This window comes from Nannospalax galili, unplaced genomic scaffold (genome assembly GCF_000622305.1).
Source record: "Nannospalax galili isolate Female #2095 unplaced genomic scaffold, S.galili_v1.0 scaffold87, whole genome shotgun sequence".
Classification (NCBI taxonomy): Eukaryota; Metazoa; Chordata; class Mammalia; order Rodentia; family Spalacidae; genus Nannospalax; species Nannospalax galili.
Genome location: NW_008360320.1, coordinates 12,458,781 through 12,478,870, shown reverse-complemented (window position 1 = coordinate 12,478,870; position 20,090 = coordinate 12,458,781). Strand labels below are relative to the sequence as shown.

The following is a 20,090-nucleotide window of genomic DNA, read 5'->3' as shown; positions in this document are numbered from 1 at the left end:
AATACACAAAATGAACAATTAAAAGTTGAGAGACTCAACCATTTCCAGAATGTTTTAGTAAGGACTTTCTAAAACTCTCTCCTCCATTAAACAAGAGGAAAAAGGGTTTTGTTACAACGTAATAAATATTTTCTTAAATAAATCTTGTTTAATACAAGGAAGAATGGGAAAACATGTTCTGTTTTTAGCCTGTACTAATGCAATGTCTCCTTAGCCTCATGACAGCCTTGAAAACAAACAAGCAGAAGGCATCAGAGGGAGCATACCAGCTTGGAGCCTCCCCAAAGCCCAGCGTACAGAGTCTCTGTTATGAAATTGGGTTTTCACATGTAGAAAAATGATGTATAATTTATCTCACATCACATACAGCCCCAACTATATCATAGAACTGAATGTAAGGGCTATAATTCAAATCTGATTAGTGGTTTATATCTGAAATAGATAAAGAACACATATGATTCAATAATCAAAATATGAATGACTCAACTTAAAACACGTGAGCAGGCATTTCTGCCTGTATGGTAAGTGACTGGCAGTCACCATTTTAAAATATACACAGTGGCATTTGTCATCAGGTAAACACGGATGAAAACCACACAGAGGTTCTATTTCAACTGAATCCTCGAGGGTGGCCACCTTCACAAAAACAGATGTCAAAACTGATGGCAGGACTGTGTAGAAGCTGAAACCCTCCTGGACTGCTGGTTGAATTTTCAAATATTACAGCCATTTTGGAGAACAATTTGGCTATTTTTCAAAATGTTAAATATTTCCGTATTTAGTTACCATATGATCCAGCAATTCAAACACTGAAGACAATTGAAAATACGTGTCAATTCAAAAACATTTAGATGAATATTCATAGCAGCATTATTCATAATAACTTCCCAAATGAGAACAATCTTCATGTCCATCAAGTGGCAAATGAATAAACACAACGTTGTACATCCATATTATAGATATTATTCATTAATAAACAAATAAAGCACAGATATATGCAAAAATAACAGAAAAAAATTGCCAAAAAGAAGCCTGTCATCAAAGTACACATTTTTGCTTGATTCTCTTTCTGCAAAATGTCCAGAACAGACAAATCTAAAGAGATAAATAATAGATTCAGAGTTGCTAGGGCATGAGTTAGGTCTGTTAACAGGAGTGATTGTTAATGAACCTCTGTTTTGTTTTGGAATCTGTTAAAATGCTCTAATCTTAGGTTGCATTGATAGTTGCACAAAAGTGCCCACTTGGTGACTTTCCTGGTATATGAACTACAGCTCAATCCACTTGTTACAAATGAATAAGAAATTTTGCAAAGAATAAAAGTCGTCCAACACTACTTTTGTCTCAGTGTCAACAGTTCAGCCACACATTGAATTATGTAGGTGTTCTCTCTTCATTACTTTCTATTGCTATGATAAACACTGTGACAAAAATCAACTTGGGGAGAAAAGGATTCATTTTATACCTCCCAGGTCACAATTCATAACCGAAGGAAGTCGGGGAAAGAACCTGCAGGCAGGAGGTGAAGCACAGAGCATAGAGGAACGCTGCTTACTGCCTTACTCCCTTGGCCTGTACTCAGCCTGCCTTCTTATACAACCGAGGACCACCTTCCAGGGGTGGCACTGCCACAGTGGGCTGGGCCCTTCCATGTCATTCAACAGTTGAGAAAATACCTCACAGACATGGCAACAGGCCAGTGTAATAGAGGCCATGACCCAACTGTGCTCCCTTTTCCCAAGTGTGTCAAGTGACAACAAGCCATGCAGCACATTCACCTAACTCAGATTTATAGGTAGAACAATTTTCTTAATTACATTTATGAAAAAATGTAAATTTAGTGCTGCTGCTTTTGAATGTATTTGTGTCAATTGAATAAATTGGAAATTCACTGTTGTGCAGCTCTTTCCCCAGAATCCAAACATTTATTTCCTTTTGGGCAGAGGAGGAAGACTTGCAAAACTCAGGAGGCTCAAAAAACGAGATTCACAGGCCCCAGCCAGAGATTATAAAAACTATAAGTAACCCTGGGGGAGAGGGGACTCTATGGTGGAGCTTCTTATGAGTTGTCAAGGAACTCAAGGGACTCAGCTTCTCTGTATCAGCACCCAAGCTGGGGTGGTACTGGAGAGGGCTTTTGGTGATACATCAGTTACTGTCCTGTAAATAATATTGATAAATACATGTATTCACCAAGATAGACCTGGGGAGAGTCATTTATTTGATCTGTCCTCATTGACTCATTTGAGGGAATGGATATGTTTTCACATCTCCCCTGGAAAAGTCACACAACACATCCTTCAAAACTCAGTAAAATAATATTTTAGCTAAAAAATTCATAAAATAAAAAGGAATAAACTGAAAGAAAAGATAGTAAGCTTAAGAATGAAATAGTTAAAACAGAACAAAAAAAGATTATCTAGAAAACTCAAGGCCGTACATTTACAAGAGTGAAACAGTAGAAAAAGACTTATGGGAAGACTGACATGTATATATGCAGACATATCTATATATAAACTCACACACATATGTATGTACATATTTACATACATATGTACATAAGTACACAGAGAAAAAAAGAATGAAAATAGAATAATTATAAATATAGAGATTTTGAAAAACAAGGCAATGAGATGAACATTTTAAAAATATATATGAAAATAAGTAGATAAGCTATGTCTAAATAAAGGTGCTACAAAATTGATGAAATATAGAAGAATTCACAATAATGAAATATTATTTAAAACATTAATTCAGCCATAAAATTTCAACCTCCAATCAAGAATAAAGGAAGGAAGAAAGGAAGGGAGGAGGGAAGGAAAGGAAGGACACAGGGACAGGAAAAGGGACGCACAAACACACACACACACACACACACACACACCCCAAATATATATAAAAAAAAAAAACTTTGAACACTATATTTAAAGAAAGAAAGGAAGGAAGAACAAAAATGGGCTATTCGAAATGATTGTAGAATGGCAGTCACCCATAAATACTTTGCTAGTCTATAATAAGGTAAGAGTAGAAACTGAGAGGATTAGGAAAATTTGATACCAATTAAAATAACAGCAAGATCACACTCATTAAATTGGGTGATTATTTTTTTTACCCGTTTGTTCTTATTTTATTTTATTATACAGAGTCTCCTTGAAGCCCCAAGCTGACCAGGAAGGAACTCATTATGTAGACCAGGGTAGCCTTGATCTCACAGAGGCCCACCTGCCTCTGCCTCCAAGTACTGGAATTAAAGTCATGTGCCATCACACCCAGCACTTATTTTTACCTCTTTACAACTAATTTTAATTTTTTTTTGTTATTGTGCTATGGAACAAACTCAGAACCCTACAGATACTTGGTGACCTCTCCCAGTCATTACTAGATAACTACGTAGAAAAAAAATAAATAATGAGTGTTTCCCATGTACTAGATTTATTCTTAAATGCCATAAGTTTCAAATCCTGTAGCTTTCCTACAAGGTTAGTGACTTTGTCATCCATATTTTTAACAGGATGAAAGCAAGGATCAGAAAATGTACAGAAGTGAACAGGCAGAACTGCACAGTTAGTAGAAGACAGAGAAGGACATACTGCTTCTTGCTATGGAAAGTTAGCAAGGAAGCAACGGTTGAGGGAATCAGGAAGTTTCATCTGCTCTGGAGGTGTTTTGGGGCATATTTCATGCCCCTTTAGAAATATTTGACTATAAAAAGGAGGAACCTGCACAGCTGAGGGGACAGGTAAGTTTGAACATGTGTTTTTCCACTTCTGCCTACTCAAATGTCCTGAGAACACTTACCATCACAAGATTTGATGTGTTTCACCATTGAGAGCAACCCAAGCCCTTCAGTGTGAGAGAAGTGACAGTAAAATGCTGCATAGCAGTTAGGAGGAATAGCATGATGTAAAAATACCATAAAACCCCTCAAAATCATCTTTATGAGTAAAAATACTCATTTAGATGTTTATATTTTATATGTTGTATGCAATTTTTTAAAAAACAAGTAATATTGAATCTTGTTTAAGATCACAAACAAATATATAAACTGCACAAAAATGGTTAACTCTGGCTATTCTGAAGGCCCTATTGCTGAAAATACTACATACTTTGTTCAGTGAACTTGGAGGAATCCAGCAAGAACTGACCTGGAAGCCTCTGCCCTTAGAACTAGCTCTCATAGCATTAATATTTTGTGGGTAGACAACAACTGTATAATTGAACTTAAGACCCACTCTATAAAGGAAGACATTCATGCTTAATATTGTAAACCTAGTCAAATATCCCGACTGGAGATGTCATAGGCTCTAGAGGAATACCTAAGTGGTGCCAATTTCCTAAACCAATATAATTTCTAGCTGTATTCTAAGCACTTATCCTTATATCCACAGATAAATATAGCTCTTACCCCTCATCAAAGAAACTTCTTTTGTTACATATGGAAACTAGTACAGAAATCCACAGCTGGAAAAATGCAAATAATAAATGACTGCATGGTGTCCAATACCAGCTGATATATCTATAATATGACCCCTACACCTAAGACTCAGGGAAAATCATGGAAGAGGGGGTGGAAAGATTGTAAGAGCCAGAGGACCAGGATGCCTGTTTCTAGATAAAATCTTCTAGACATGACAGGGAAATTTTTTGTACTCATAAAATTTCAGTAATATGATTGCCTAAACAAGACCTAAATAATGAAACCAGTTAATTTGCCAATGTGGATGGGGGACATTTCACAAGGTCCTGTCACTAGATGAAGAGATATGAGCAATCAATGACTATTATGAGAGGGATGACCAGTTTTTTAAATGCATGAGTTTCCTAATAGTTTATCCAATCCCACTAGATCTACTTAAATGCATGTACATACAAGCAACACTAAATAGACTCAGTAGGTTTTATACATGAGCATACACATGAATATACATATGTATATATAAGTTGTAATTAAATAAGAAGAGATAATGCATTTGAGGAGTGGGGGAGATACAGGAGAAGTTAGAAGGGGATGTGGGAGGATTAGAAATGATGTAAATACAGTACTCAGGTATGAAATCCTCTGAAAAATGAAATCAAAGAATAAACTTAGCAGTTATTTACTTTCTTTGAAAAAAATTAGAAAAAAAATTCAAAGACTTTTTCAAGTGTTTGTATTTTTTATAGTCTTTTCAAGCTAAGAAACACTCGAGTTGGTAAATATTTACAGGATTATGCTTGACTACAAGAAACCAGTTTACTAGAGATCAAAAATCAAACTGCAAATTTTTGTATTCTTTTATATTTGAAGCATGAAGCTAGAAAACTTCTACAAAAATCTGCACCTTTAAGGTTTCTGCTGACATTTTTGTTTATTATTTTTCTTTTGAGAAACTAAAACTAAAATGAAAAATCCAATATGTTATTTCATAAAGTAGTGAGAAATCAAGAATATTGAATTTTAAGACCTTGGATCATACAAAGGTTTTTATTTTAATCAAAAGAAATTTATATAAAACATCTAGAAATCAAATAAAATAAGCATCATTCGGGTTTCTTTCAATTTTGTCACAGTCATATTAACTGCATTCGGGACAAACTCAATTTGGAATGAAAATCAATTTGGAAGAAACAGTCACCCATTTTTTACAACTTTCTAACATTTCTTCTAGGATACTACATTTTGTCTCATAAATGATTGAATTTCACAACACAAACTTGTGTGTCACAGTCTTTATGAAGAAATGACTTTAAAGTCCTCTGCTTTCTTTAAAAACCTGATTTCTAAATAAAACAAAGGTTGCCATGATCATCCTCAAAGTGAAGGGTTTATTTTTAAATGTAATTCTCCAGAAGCAGAATCTAGAATGCCTTCACAAGACTTCCATCAGCTATTCTCTTCTTTGTTTTCCTCTGTCCCATGACAAATCCACAGAATACGTTTTCTGAGACAGAAAGTGCATGATTTGTGTAAGAAAATGACTCTGTACAATGATCCTTTCTGGGTAAATTGTTATTCTAACTCCACACCTTTAATTCTATGTGAACTATATCTGCTTCTTTATGTTAATATAGTATCATGCAAGAAAGAATGATGTGATAGGTGTGATAGGTACAATTTTTCTCTCGTATTTCAAATTTTACTATCTTTTTTGTTTCTGTATGTGAGAATTTATTTGGATTTCTGTGTCCCAGCATCATACATGTTTCCTTTAGCAAGCACAGTCTTCTGAGGTGGTGTTCAATTGTCAGCCTCGATGTCTGTCAGTACTTCCTTGTCCCCATTCTGCTGGTCTAACTATCTCAGAAAGGAATAACTGCCAAATGCCTCAAGTACAATGCATGGGAAGGCAGCGTAAATAAATCAGTGGATGAAGGCCAAGAACAACTTTCAAGTATTATTGAAGTTTCTGAATTTAAAATTATGTCATCAATGCTGACTATACTTTTTTTAAAAAATTGCTTTGCTGTTTCTTCCTCTTTAATCATTTTCTCCATTTTTATTGTTCTTTTTCAAAATATCTCTGCTTAAACATTTAGTTTAAGAAAACCTTCATCTACCTTTTTATTGACGAATGTTTGGAATTTACGCTTGATACGTATGTATGTATGTATATATGTGTGTCTTTGAGTGTGTGTGTGTGTGCGTGTATGCACATGTGTGCATGTAGAAGAGAGATAAGGAGAGAGATTGAGAGAACTTATTGGAGGAAGGGTGAAGAAAATAAATCTTACATTACTAAGATACAGCCCAGTGTCCTTTATTAGATTCTATATATGTGGTCATATAGATAGATATTTTAAAGAAAACCATTGAGTTAGAAGACTTTGAATGTAAAGCAGATCTAGAAAAAGTAAGGAAAATAATGAGGCAAAGAAAGGAAAACAGGGGGGATTGAAAATGTCAGAGAATTTATTCAAGGAATGGCACTATGAGTGACATCAATAGATGATTGCTGATAAGAGAAGATATTTGAAATAGCTCTAACTTAAAATGAGGACTTACTTCCTATAGATTAGTAGTAAAAGACAATAATCTTTATAGGAAAATGACCAAGACTAAAGAATACAAATGTATAATTAGCATATGGTGATATGCTTCAATTGGTAAGTGCTAAGAAACAAAAAGGAGAGTAAATTCCCAATACTTCCATGAATCAGAGAGAAAGGAATTGAAAGTTGGACAAGTTGCAGAGCTGTATAAAATGTGGGCACTTAAGAAATGTACCATTGGTACAAATGCAGACTGTGTAAGCATTGGAGGAGCAGGTAGCTCTATCTTGTAGTAATGATTGTAAGCATATTCATTGATTCAGTAACATTGTTCCAGTTATGGTCTGAACGTGAACTGTCTCCCTAGTAGATCATGCATTTGAATATTTGGAACCCAGTTTGTCGCACTGCTACCTTTTCAAAGGGGATCTAGCTGGTAGACATAGCATCCTAGGGGTGGGGCTTGAAGGTTCTCAGGCACTCCATTTCCAGCCCCAGCTCTCTGCTATGGATCAAGCAACTGCCACATGATTCCACTGTCATGGGGTTGTCCAGTGCCATGCCTTTTGAAGGATTAAATCCTTCAAACTATGAGTCAAAGCAAAACGTTTCCTATCTTAAGTTGCTTTTTGGCAAGTATTTGGCCAGAGTAACAAGAAAAATAACTAACAAAGAAAATCAGCATACAGTAGTTGAGTTGTTGTAAAAAATTGATTATGTGGCCTGCAGGGCTTTATATCTGCTTGAAGGAAGAGTTGCAGGCCAGAGAAGTATTAAAACTCAGTAAGCAGAGCTTTACAAGCTGCTTTAGCAGGACTGTGGAAGAACAGAATGCTAATAGAAAACTACAATGAAAAATGAAAACTACAGTGATGTCATTACTTATAAGGTTTCTGAAGAGAACAAAGACTCAATGGGGAAATGGATAGAGATCATTCTTGTTACATCTATTGAAGAATCAGTCTGTGCTCTGCTTGTGTCCTGAAAATTTGAAGGAGGTGGAATTCAAAAGTAACAGACTAATTTGCTGGACAGAATTGCAAGACTTCAGAACATTTAAACTGTTGTATAATTACTACTCATTTTTTAGCAAGAGTTACAGTGAGAGAAAGAATATAGAACAGAAAGATGTAAAAACCATTCAGTTGTGTGAGGAAAGCATTGCGAACCTGGTTAAAGTTTCACATAGGTTGGGTTGGGAGAAAGTGGCTGCAATTGTTAAGAAAGATATGCACCACTAATGCGCAACTGTACACTTTCCACTGGGTAACTGGGAAAGATACTTTGAGTGTAAATCTGACTCTTGGATGGTTCTGGGATCAAAAACTGAAGACTCATTTGAAAAATATTTGTTTCAAATACAGAGCCTGAAACGATAGAGAATCCAGAGTGCTTTTTCTAGAAAATGACAACCTAGGGAGGTATTTTGCCAAATTCAGTCATAAAAATACACAGAGGCTCTGAAGCTGTATTCAAACATGCCAGGCACCATCTCAAGAGGGCAGCAGAATCTGGCACTCCCATGTGGTCTTAATTTTGCAGGTAAGCAGTGTGCAAGAGTTATGGAATCATGGACTCTTATGCCAAGGTTCCCAATAAAAGCTGATGAAGCTGAGAAGTGAGTGGAAAGTCAGTCTTGAGAGGCCACTGCATGGAGTTGTGAAGGCAAAACCTAAATTGCAATGAGGGCCCTGGGATACTGGAGATACCAGAAATGTGTACATAAGGCTGTGGTGGTTAGTCTCAATTGTCAACTTGATGAAATCTAAAATCATTTGGGAGACAGGTATTTGAGCATCACCTGTTGGGGTGATGATTGTGATGAGGTTAATTGATATGGGAAGACCTGCATATTGTGGTTGGCACCATTCCTTGGGCTGGGATCCTGGACTACATAAAAAAAGGAGAAAGTGAGCTATACACAAGTATTCACCTCTCTTCTTCTTCAATGTGGATACAATATGGCTAGCTGCCTAAATCACCTGCTGCTGTGCCTCTGCTGCCAGGCAGGATTGTGACCTCATACTCTAAGGCAAATAAAACCATCCTCCCTTTAGGTGCTTTTGTCAAAGTATTTTATCACAGCAACAGGAAAAGAAATGAAGACAGCAAACAAGTTAAGAAAGCTATAGGCACCAAGTGGAGCAGCCACAAGAGACCTAGCCTGTGCTGCAGGAACAGTTGGAACAGAACTACTCACGCCTGAACAAGCCCCAATGGTACCAGAATACACCCCAACTGTTGGACATGGAGTCAAGGGTTTAGTTTTGTAGTGCTGGGATTTTGTCTGGTCTTTCTTTATTATTCACCTGTTTACCCCACTATACATCAGAAGCATATAACTTATTTTTGACCTTACAGAGGCTCACAGTTAAGAGATGCCTCAGGTCTCAGAAAATACTGAACTTTTGAACTGTGTTCAAAACTGCTAAAACTTTGAAGACAATTTTGAAGTTGGACTAAGTACAAGTTTTGCATTTTGAGATGGCCATGAGGCTGTTTCCCCAATAATAGAACACAATGGTTTGAAAGTGAAACGTCTCCCATATATCTGCACAATTAGTATCCCAGCTGGTGGCATTTTGTGGGAGGTTGTAGATCTTTTTGACCACAAGGCCCTTCTGGCAGAAGGGCCAGAGGGGCAATGCTTGAGTGCTACAGGCCACTGCATTTTTAGTCAGAGTTTTCTGCTTCGAAATTGATGCCAAATAACAAGCAGTTTCCAAACACTTCCATCACCCTGCAGCCACCCACACCTTTGCTTCCCCAGCGTGATGGACTAAATCTCTTCTAAACACTAGTCAAAATAAATTCTTCTCTTAAGCTGATTCTTGTCAGGTAAAAAGAAAGTTACTGATTCTGTTCCTAAAGAAATTGTTACACAAATCTGTAAGTATAAGTATACTCTGGCTTTAGGATCATTACCAGCACAAAGTGTCAAAAGAATTTATTTGTATATGGCTAAGAAATAAAAATGGTTACATATGATGTGACACTATTTAGTGTTTAGAAGTAACATAGTAGCTGCATATAGCAACTGTTCTATACCTGTTTTTATACAGGTATAAAAACAGTACTTATAGAAAAAAAAGTTAGGTGATAGATGGTAGCACTGGTGATATTATTAATATAAATGTCAAAATATGTGTTCATAAACATTACCTTTGAAATCAACCTAATGACTTTATAACTGTGCTCAGGTGCCAAGGATCTCAGAAAGTAACCAACTGTGACTAGTAATAATCAGATATATAGTGATTAGAGGAACATCCAAGTGTTAGTTGCATTAAAAATGAGTTTTGGAGCCAGGTGTGGTGGCACATACCTTTAATCCCAGCACTCAGGAGGCAGAGGCAGGCAGATCTCTGTGAGTTCAGGGCCAGCCTTGTCTACATAGTGAGTTCCAGGACAGCTGGGGCTACAGGAAAGAAAAAGACCAAAAAAAAATAATAATAAAAAAGAGAGAGAGAGTTTTTCTCTATGAAACATTATTTTTTTTAAATGTAATGGAGATCTTCAAAGGTTAAAATCTCATTCAATTTTATGTCTTATAGGGTTTATATTGATTACAGTATTGTATAACTGTATTAATTCAACTATAAACCTAAAAATTTATAGCCAGTTTTGAAAGGGATGCATCTTAGCTCTGGAAATTGTTATTGAATTATGTCAAAGCTGTTGTAATGAAATGCTTTTTCTAATTATGTGGTTATTAAATAAATAATTTTAAAAATATGTGTTCATATAATGATACATATCTTAAAAGAAAATATGTGAGCCAAATTTGAATGGTCTGTAGAGAGTGATAATGAAGTGTGCTTCAGAGACAAAAGAAAAGAAAGCAGGATAGCGAGGGAGTTCTAACACTAAACGCCTTTTGAGAAGGCCATATGGAAACCTACCAATACAGAAACCAATTAATTTTTGAGTGATCTCTGATACCTGGGGAACAGAACTGGAAAGAAAGAAAGATGGTATCTGTGGAAATGTAAATGCCATGGAAATTAGATTTTTGGAGATCAAGAATTTTTCAGAGTAGAAAGGAATTTACCACGGGAGTATATACAGACATATGTGAGAATAAAGGATTGGGAAATGGACATACTATGTCCAAAGATGATCATATACATGTGTTTATGTATGTCATAACCTCTTTCCAAAATTATAATTTAAATTGCAAAACCCTTTTTAAAAAATCTGTAAAATTAACAAATGGGAGAATAAGAACAAAGGAAAAGGTTTCAAAAATGTAAGTTGGCTCAGATTAAGAGAAAATAAAAGAAAGTTATGCTTATATATTTAATAATTCTAGAAATATGTTGTGAAATGGCTGGAGGACCAGGGGAAGGAGTGACTACCAAAGAGTAACGAGACTAGAATTAGAAAAGTTGTAGATTAAGTAGTAATTTCATGGATGTCAGTAAGTTAATCACTACTTCAGTAAATGTGTTGGTAAATTAAGGCAGTGGAAAAGTAGAGCATTTTAGAAAAGTAAGGAGAAAATAAGATATCAGAAAGAAAAGTGAAACTTGTAAAACTTACTAAAAATTAAAATCATAAATGTAATATTGATAGCTAATCATTATATTTAACAAGCAAGGTGTTAGGAGTGAACGTAAAAAACGACACAGCTCAGTAGTGCAGTAAAAGGCAGTTTCTGAAGAATTCATGAAGCAAGTAAGAGCACATGATAGAATGACAGGGGAAAATTCAAGATTTGTCCTGGCTATAACTCATCATAAAATCTACAGTTCTTAGAAAAAGAAATACTTTAATTTTGTTTTCTTTTCTTTTGTTCTTTAATGTCAAGATGAGTAGACAAGCTTTAAATTCAGTATATAAAACACCTTTTAAAAAGGGCATCAAGTGGAGAATAATTGAACTGAAGGAATTAAAAGAAAAAAATTGACTTTAAATTTCAATAATTAGACAACTTTTAATGTTCTGTAAATTTTCTGCATTTTCAATTAGATGGAATAATGGAAACAAAATAAGTCTTTATATATGGAAAATTGGCTTAAATATAAAATAATATTTAATGCTTCATAAAACATATGAATAACATAAATGTTGATGTTATTTATGTCTCTATTTCAGTAAGTGATTAATTATCAAAAGACTAAATTCTTCATGTAAGAAATCCTTCATCCCTTCTTGTGAGTCAGAGATCTAGTCTCCTCCTGTGAACTAGAGGGACAGGGGAGGCCTCTGTATTTGCAGATTCTGGTCTTGGGAGGACTGATTCTCTGAAATATATCTCCTACCTCCCCTGAGGGCTCAGTGTGGTCCTCATTCTACACGTGGTCATAGGTATCTAGGTCTTGATGCTGGACCTCTCTCAGTACAAGGTACCAAGAGGTTTTACACTTTACTTCTATAGCTCTTATACAGCCCCAGCATGCCCTCACCTATGCCTAATTGAACTTCTAGATATAAAAATCACAGTCTCAGATGTTTTGTATAAGAAGAAATAGAAAGCACTTTCATAACTAAACATATAATTCTCAAACTAAAAATATGCAATTAGATCTTACAATATAAATTTGGAAAATTTATGTCTATTATAAATTTTGAATATTCTTTACTGACAAAACTATACTACCAACTATGGTGGATTACATAGAAGTGTCCCCCATAGGCTCCAACTGTTTGAACATTTTGCACCCAGCTGGCAGCACTGTTTTGGGAGGTTTTAGGAGGTGTGGCCTTACTGGAGGAAGCACATTACCAGGGAAGCGTTTGAGTGTTCATAAGCCTTGCCAGTTTTCCAGTTTCTCTCTGTTTCCTGTGTCTGATTGAAGATATGAGGGCTCTGCATTCTGCTCTGGCCATCTCCTGTCACCACACCTCCCCTCCATGATAGACTCTAATTCCTCTCGAACTGTAAGCTCCATACAGGAATCCCTTCCTTCTGTAAGTTCCTTTGGTCACAGTGTTTTATCACAACAACAGAAAGGTAACTAATATAGAAGTCAGTAACAGAGAGAAGATTGTTGTTGTGAAGAATATGACCGTGTGGTTTTGGGGGCCATATGGAAGATTTCGGAAGTTTAAACTAGAAAAGTGTTTGACTACTGCAAGCAGAGCTAAACATGCCATTGTAGTAGGAGCCTGGAAATAAGTAGTTCAGAGAACAATGTAGTTCCAGAAGGATGCAATGACAGGCAACAACTGGGATATTTTGGCAAAGAGTCTGGCTGCTCTCTACCCACAGCCTAAGCACTTACCTGAAGCTAAGTTGAAATGTAGTGGACTAATTTCTTTGGCAGAAGAAATTTCAAGAAAGTCGAATGTGGAAATGGTGGTGTGGCTATTAATGGTAAATATTTTGCAGATCTACTGTGAGAAAGAATAGTGGGCCAGAAATGCAAAATGTAGAGTTTAGGTCAAAAAAGCTCACTAGGAAGCTTAATGTTAGAGCCAAGGCACGTGCTTAAGGAGAGGCTGTCTTTGTTAAGGAGATTAAAGTCTTTAAGGAAAGACCTAAAGATTTGCACTTCTTAAAGGGCAAGATCACAACCAGGTAAGCCTCAGCTTCTGAAAGGAAAAAGCCTAATGTGTGTTCTTCTAGAAAGCTGCAACCCAAAAGAGTTGCTGGTAAAGTACATGAAGCCTATCAGCTTCCATTCCAAACTGGTAGTCAAACTTGGCAGGGTAGTTCACATGGTGCTAGCTTTAGAGGCACAAAAGATGCAAAAGTGAAGGGGTCATCAGTCCTTCCACTTCAGTTTCAGAGATCCACTGAGATCAGGCAGCATGCAGCAGTGGTTTCCCTGTGTGAAAAAGACACCAACAGGCCAAGAAGCCTTGATAGGCCTTTATGTGAAGCTGTGAAGGTAAAGGCAGGTTGGCAAGAGAATGGAGATACTTGACTCCAGAGGCATCTGCCAATGAGAGCTACACAGGGACTGGTACCAGCCCAAAAGAAAGATGTATTTTGCACACAGCAAGGCTGGAGGGGCTGATCCATCTAAAGCCTTTGGAAGTAAATTTAGAGATGTTTGACATGGAGCTGCAGGGTTTGGTGTTTGCACTGCTGGGTTTTAGTCTTGTATTGGATCAGTATTTATTCAGTAAGCAAGCCCCCATTCCTTCCTTTTAGAATGGGAATGTGTATTGGTTTCCATTGTATGTTGGGAGTATAGAATTTGTCTTTTGATTATACAAGAACTTAGAGTTAAGAGATTACTTGTGTCTTGGAAGAGACTTTGGTTTCTGAACTTTGAATAGTATCCAGACTGGTAAAGACTGTAAGGACTTTGAGGTGGACTAAATAAATGCATTTTGCATTTTATATGATCATGATCCTATGGGGGCCAGGGACTGGAATGTGGTGGTTTGAATGAAAATGTCACCCATGTGCTTCAAGTGATTGAACATTTCTTTCCCCAGTTGGTGGCACTGTTTTGGGAGGTTTTAAGAAGTATGGTCTTTTGGGAGGAAGTGCATCATTGGGGGTGGGTTTTGAGAGTTGTTAAACCTTTCCAGTTTTCCAGCTGCTCTCTGTTTCCTGTGCTTGCTTGAAGATGTGAGGGCTCTGCTTTTTGCTACTGCCACCATGTCTTCCTGCCATGATAAACTTTAATCCTTCTGGGACTGTAAACTCAAATAAACTCTTCCTTTGTCCCTTTGTCTCAGTGTTTTTTTACTTACTTATATTTTGCTGTCGTTTTTTGTTTTGTTTTTTTTTTTTTTTTTTTTATCAGAGCAACAGAATGGTAACTAATATGCAAGCTTCAACAATGAAATTTGTCACTGTTCCTGTGAGTTTGCCACTCACTCCCTTTCCAAATTCTCCACCTGTACAAAGTTCTTCAATGTAATAATGTTACTTTTTAAACAAAGAATGTTATTGGGGGAAGCTTAAATAAAAAAATTATTAATTTCAATTAAATTTTTTTCTTCATTATGAACAAAGCCAACTGTAAAATGAGCAGGTGATAATGGGGACTTAGTATTTCAGGCATTTCTTCCTGAGTTGTGGTTGGTTCCATTAGAGGAATTATTATTGTGCCTGGCCACTTGCATTCAAATGCTGATTTTTCTAATAGTAAACTTGTTAGTTATTTCATGTGTTCCCAAACCACTCAGAATACACTAATTTTATCTATATCCAAGACTCAGAGCTTTCACTGAACTATGATCATCATATGTCTGAGGTCCAATATGATCTATTATTTCTCCACTCTGAACATAAGTAAATGAAATCAATATTTCACCACAATAAATTGATCTTTTCAGCCTTTTTTAAAATGATTACTCTATTTAGGAATCTTGGAGAAGAAATAGTAGAATAAATTCCTTATGTTATACTCTAGGACTCATAACAGTAGAAAACCACAAATTATCATAGAATTAAATGATTAAACTAATTTAAAGATCTCTGAAAAGATAATTTTTATTGGTTACACATTATTTTTCTCAAACTAAGCTAGATATTATTTAGAACACAGAAGAAAAATCTGTAAGTTGATTTTAAAAAAATCTCATTATTTCATTGGAATGATATAATGAAGAAAGAATTGAGAAAGACAGGAACAGAAAACAGCCAAAACATATCATGGCCATGTATTTTCAGAGATGTAGTATTATATATATAAAAAAGGAACATACATGAAGGAAATGAATATTTAGTAAAGAGTTAATAATAGAAACATTTATTCAGAGTTCTAAATGAATAGTTAGGATTTCTAGAAAAGGAGAAGGAAAAGTATAACCTAAGTTGATGAAACATAATGAATAAAAACTTAGGATGTACAGGTTCTCAGCAGTCTAATAAACATTATGGATTACTCCAGAAATGTTCATAAACTAAAAGAGCAGGAAATTTTAAAAATACATATTATAGATAAGAAAATAAATACATTGAAATACAATCAATCATCAAGATTAGACAAAATGAACCTTTGGATGCAGTAATAAAGGACTTATTAACATATTTATGTTGGCTTAAAATTAAAATTTATTTAATAAGATACTTTTATCCCTATCTTCATTTATTTTTGTATTAGAAAATCTTGAGTTAGTTCAAAGACAATGAATTTTAAAGATTCATTAAAACAATGCCTTGAATTTTTTTCTTTTTTTTTTGTATTTTTTAAATGTCAAGATATATAAACATAGACAAATGAAATTCAATAAAGAAGAACATTTGAAGAGAGAATCAAGTAAAGAATGAGGAAAATGAAGGAACAGTAAGAAGGAAGAGATTTTATATTTAAGATCTAACAGTAGCCAAATCATTATCACTGACTCCTATTAGGAATGAGCAGTAATATTCAAAGTCTGAATATGAATGACATTTTGAACTATGTATAACACAAAATATACATATATCTGTTATTTCTTTTTAAAAATATTTTATTTATTATTTTTATTTTTATGTGAGTATGTGTGTATTGCCTGCATGTAGGTAAGTGCACCCGTGTCCTGCAATGCCCACGGAGGTCAGAAGAGGCTGTTGGATCCCCTGGAACTGGATTTATGGACAGTTGTTAGCTGCCATGTGGGTGCTGGGATTTGAACCTGGGTCTTCTTCAAGAACAGCTAGTGTTCTTAACCACCGAGCCATCTCTCCAGCTGCTATATCTGTTATTTCTAATGCTAATCCACACTTGTTGGTAACAGCTTCTCTGCTCTGAAGCATATATCCATAACTGAAAGAAATGCTTGCTCTCATCTAGTAGTTAAGGAAAGTGATGGTCTGATATTTTTCTCAGCAAAGATTATAAACCTCTTTGGTTCTATCCACAGACCTGTATGTATACCCTGGACTTAGTGAGATTTAGAGGAGGACACAAAGCCACCATTATCTAAGGTTCAATTGTTGTGAAGTGCTGTATTGGTGCCATAAATGTTTCTTTTTTAATTTTTATAGTTATTTTCATTTTTGTGTATGAGTGTTTTGCCTGGATGTAAGCAATTCCAACTGTGTCTTGCAATACCTTTAAAGGCCGGAAGAGATCATGGGATTCCTTGGAACTTGAAGTTACAGACAGTTGTTAGCTGTCATGAGTGTCCAGGGAAACAAAACCAAGTAGCCATTGCTCTTAACTATTGAGCCTTCTCTCCAGCCCTTACTATATATTATTTTTATAACATGCTATGATGAGTAAATTGTTATAATGGGCATGTTAGAACAGTAAAAATAACATTTCCTCTCCAGATTTTGGAATAGGTCTAAAGAGACTCTTAACAGTAAAATATTGTATCTAAAATAAGTGTCATCCTCTTGCTAATTTTTGAAGATATTTCGGGATGTTTTTCTTTTTCAAAAAAAAATTTATTTATTATTTGTATTTTGTGTGTGAGTGTATTGCCTGCATGTATGTAAGTGCACTCATGTAGTGCAATGCCCATGGAGGTTGGAGAAGAGCATCAAATTCCCCTGGAACTGGAGTTACAGATGGTTGTTAGCCACCATGTGGATGCTGGGAATCAAACTGGGGTCATCTGTAAGAGCAGACAGTGCTCTTAAACACTGAGCCATCTATCTAGACCCTGGAATGTTTTTCTTAAAACTTAGTGTCTACTTACCAACACTGGTGCAGCTTTCCCCGTCCACAGCCAGCTTCCAGCCTTCGTAACAGGAGCACTTGACTGTGTGCTTACGCTGCTCACACACTTGGCTGCACCTCAGGTGGGTGGCACAGTAATCCACAATTTCACAGGTTTTATTGTCTTGCTTGAGCTGATGTCCTTCTGGGCAGGAACAGACAATTCCTCTTCCAGGAACAACTGAACAGTGGTTGCTACAGCCTCCGTTGTTCAGAGAACATTCATCTATAACAAGGACAGGTGACGGGTCATATTTTCCTCATTCCGTTCTACTCATTGAATCAATTCTCTACATGTGGAATTGAAGTCAGTATACTCTGAATGAATATAAGAAAATCCCCCACAGGGAAGAGGTCAGAAATAATGCTAGAAATGATTCGATGACAGAATTTATTTCTAAATGATAGGAATTGAGAATGAAAGTTTTTGCTTCTATTAAACTCTGGAGTACAGTTTGGGTTAACCCATCAAAATAAATTGTGTTCATTATTTCTGTTAACACTGGAAAGATTACTCTAAACCTTTTTTGAAGCTGTAAAAAATCAGTTGTAGATTTGTCCAAAAGAGATAAACACCTATTGATGATCTGAATATTTGAATTAACGTTTATAAATAAACCAGAATATATGCATCTGTAATTGATCGGTAGTGATAATGAAGAATGGTTTTCTTAGTACCGGTGTCCTATATATTGGTCTTTGAGAGTAATTCAAAGAAATCATTTAAATAAAACAAGTGATACACTACAAAGTTACACTGATAGTTTAGTGGGGATCATGAGTTAGCACTGTCCACTGCAGAAGCAATATAGTTTCTAAAGAAAAAGAAAATATCTCTTCTGTTTATCAATGTAGACCCAACAACTAAGTCCCTGCCTGACACTGAGTAAGTAACTAAAAATATTGGATGAATAATATTAAAGTCTTGAAAGTATATAAGTAAGTTGAGCCAACACTGTCTATGTGAGAAAGCTTTTGAATGTCATGCTCTTGAAAAAAATAGAAAATTTTTGTTTTTACAGCTGCTCTGTTCCCTATCTAGGGAGCCAATGAGCACATAGTAGCAAGGTCAAGAGCTTTCTGGTTCTTTGTCCAAAAAGAGTCGGGTATGATGACACATGCCCTTCATCCCAGCCTTTGGAATCTGAGGCAGGTAGATCTCTGTGAGTTGAGGCCAACCTGGTCTACATAGAGAAAGTCCAGACCATTTTTACATTTTACAAATTTCAGTGTGCCTCACCTCTTCTCTATATTATATGTAGTCATCAAAAAAGTTATAGTAGGGCTGGAGAGATGGCTCAGTGGTTAAGAGCACTGACTGCTCTTGCAAAGGACCCGGGTTCGATTCCCAGCACCCACATGGAAGCTACAAACCGTCCTTAACTCCAGTTCCATGGGGATCCGACGCCCTCTTCTGACTTCTGAGGCACTGCACGACACGGGTGCACTCACATACAGGCAGGCAATACACTCATACACATAAAATAAAAATAATAAATTTTTTGTTACAATAATAAGAAAAGGAAAGTGATTTCATTAACCACTCTAAGCATTCAATTCAAGTTAAGCATTATTTTGGAAGGAAAAAAAAAAGATTCATTTCCAAATATGCTCGCTCAGCAGCAATCATAATCATTTGAAAACTGTAGTCATTTTGGAATATTTTCCCATTTTAGTTCAATTGACATTATTTTTCAAGAGAATTACTGTAAAGAAATGTCATTGTGCCCAGCAGGTAAAAAAAAATTGTCACAATGTTTGCAATTTATTTCAAATATCTTTTATCTTATTACCGAGAAGTTCTAATGCCATCTGTGGATTTAAGTGATCGGTTTTAGGGCAAGTGAAACTCACACTGAAATCTAAAACTGAACATACAAATTGAATGTCAATATTTGCACTGTCATCCCTTATTGGTTTTTGAAGTCTAGCCTTGTCGTTAACCCTGAAACTTCTTTTAAAAACTTTAATTATAGACCTCAAGGTATGTCTGTTAAACATCCAAGAAGGTTAGTTCCACCATCCTCGCATTTTTAATTACTGTGTGTCATGCAGATAAGTTTGGGGCAAAGATTAGTTGTTCTCAGATAAACCTTACATATGCATATATTTCTTGATCTGCTATGTATAATTTGTCAGTACGTTGTAGGAGTAATATGGTTCTCTCTGGTTTTCAAAACTACCTAGGCATTATTTATCTCTCACATTGTCTCACCCCTCCATCATGCTTTTCCCACTTAAGGTTCCCCCATTTCCCCCTTCTCCCTTACTAATACCCTTCTCCTATGGTCCTACCTCTCTTGAGCTCCTTCTTTCCCTTTATCCCCTAGGTTCCTTGTATACCCTTCCCTCCCCTCTCCCTTAAACTAACCCAATTTTTATCCATATCTCCCTTATTAAGGCCTGTTTCCTACTGTTCTTCTCTTTTAGGTTATTTCTTTCCCTTTACCTCCCTGGTTCCTTTCCATTATCCTGGTTCCTGTAGTTATGTCTGGTTGCACACTTATTTATCAGAGTCTGGTGTTAGGATCCACATATGAGGGAGAACATATGTCAATTATATAT

The 20,090-nt window shown here is 35.9% G+C and overlaps 1 protein-coding gene across 1 annotated transcript in view; it reads right to left on the bottom strand.

Annotated features, from left to right (window-relative positions):
* Lrp1b (LDL receptor related protein 1B) overlaps positions 1-20,090 on the bottom strand; it is a 2,166,816-nt gene that overhangs the window by 758,375 nt on the left and 1,388,351 nt on the right. Inside the window, exon 23 of the mRNA XM_008825194.2 lies at positions 17,506-17,751. Coding sequence (XP_008823416.1) covers positions 17,506-17,751 — 246 coding nt within the window. The remainder of the gene's footprint in view (positions 1-17,505; positions 17,752-20,090) is intronic.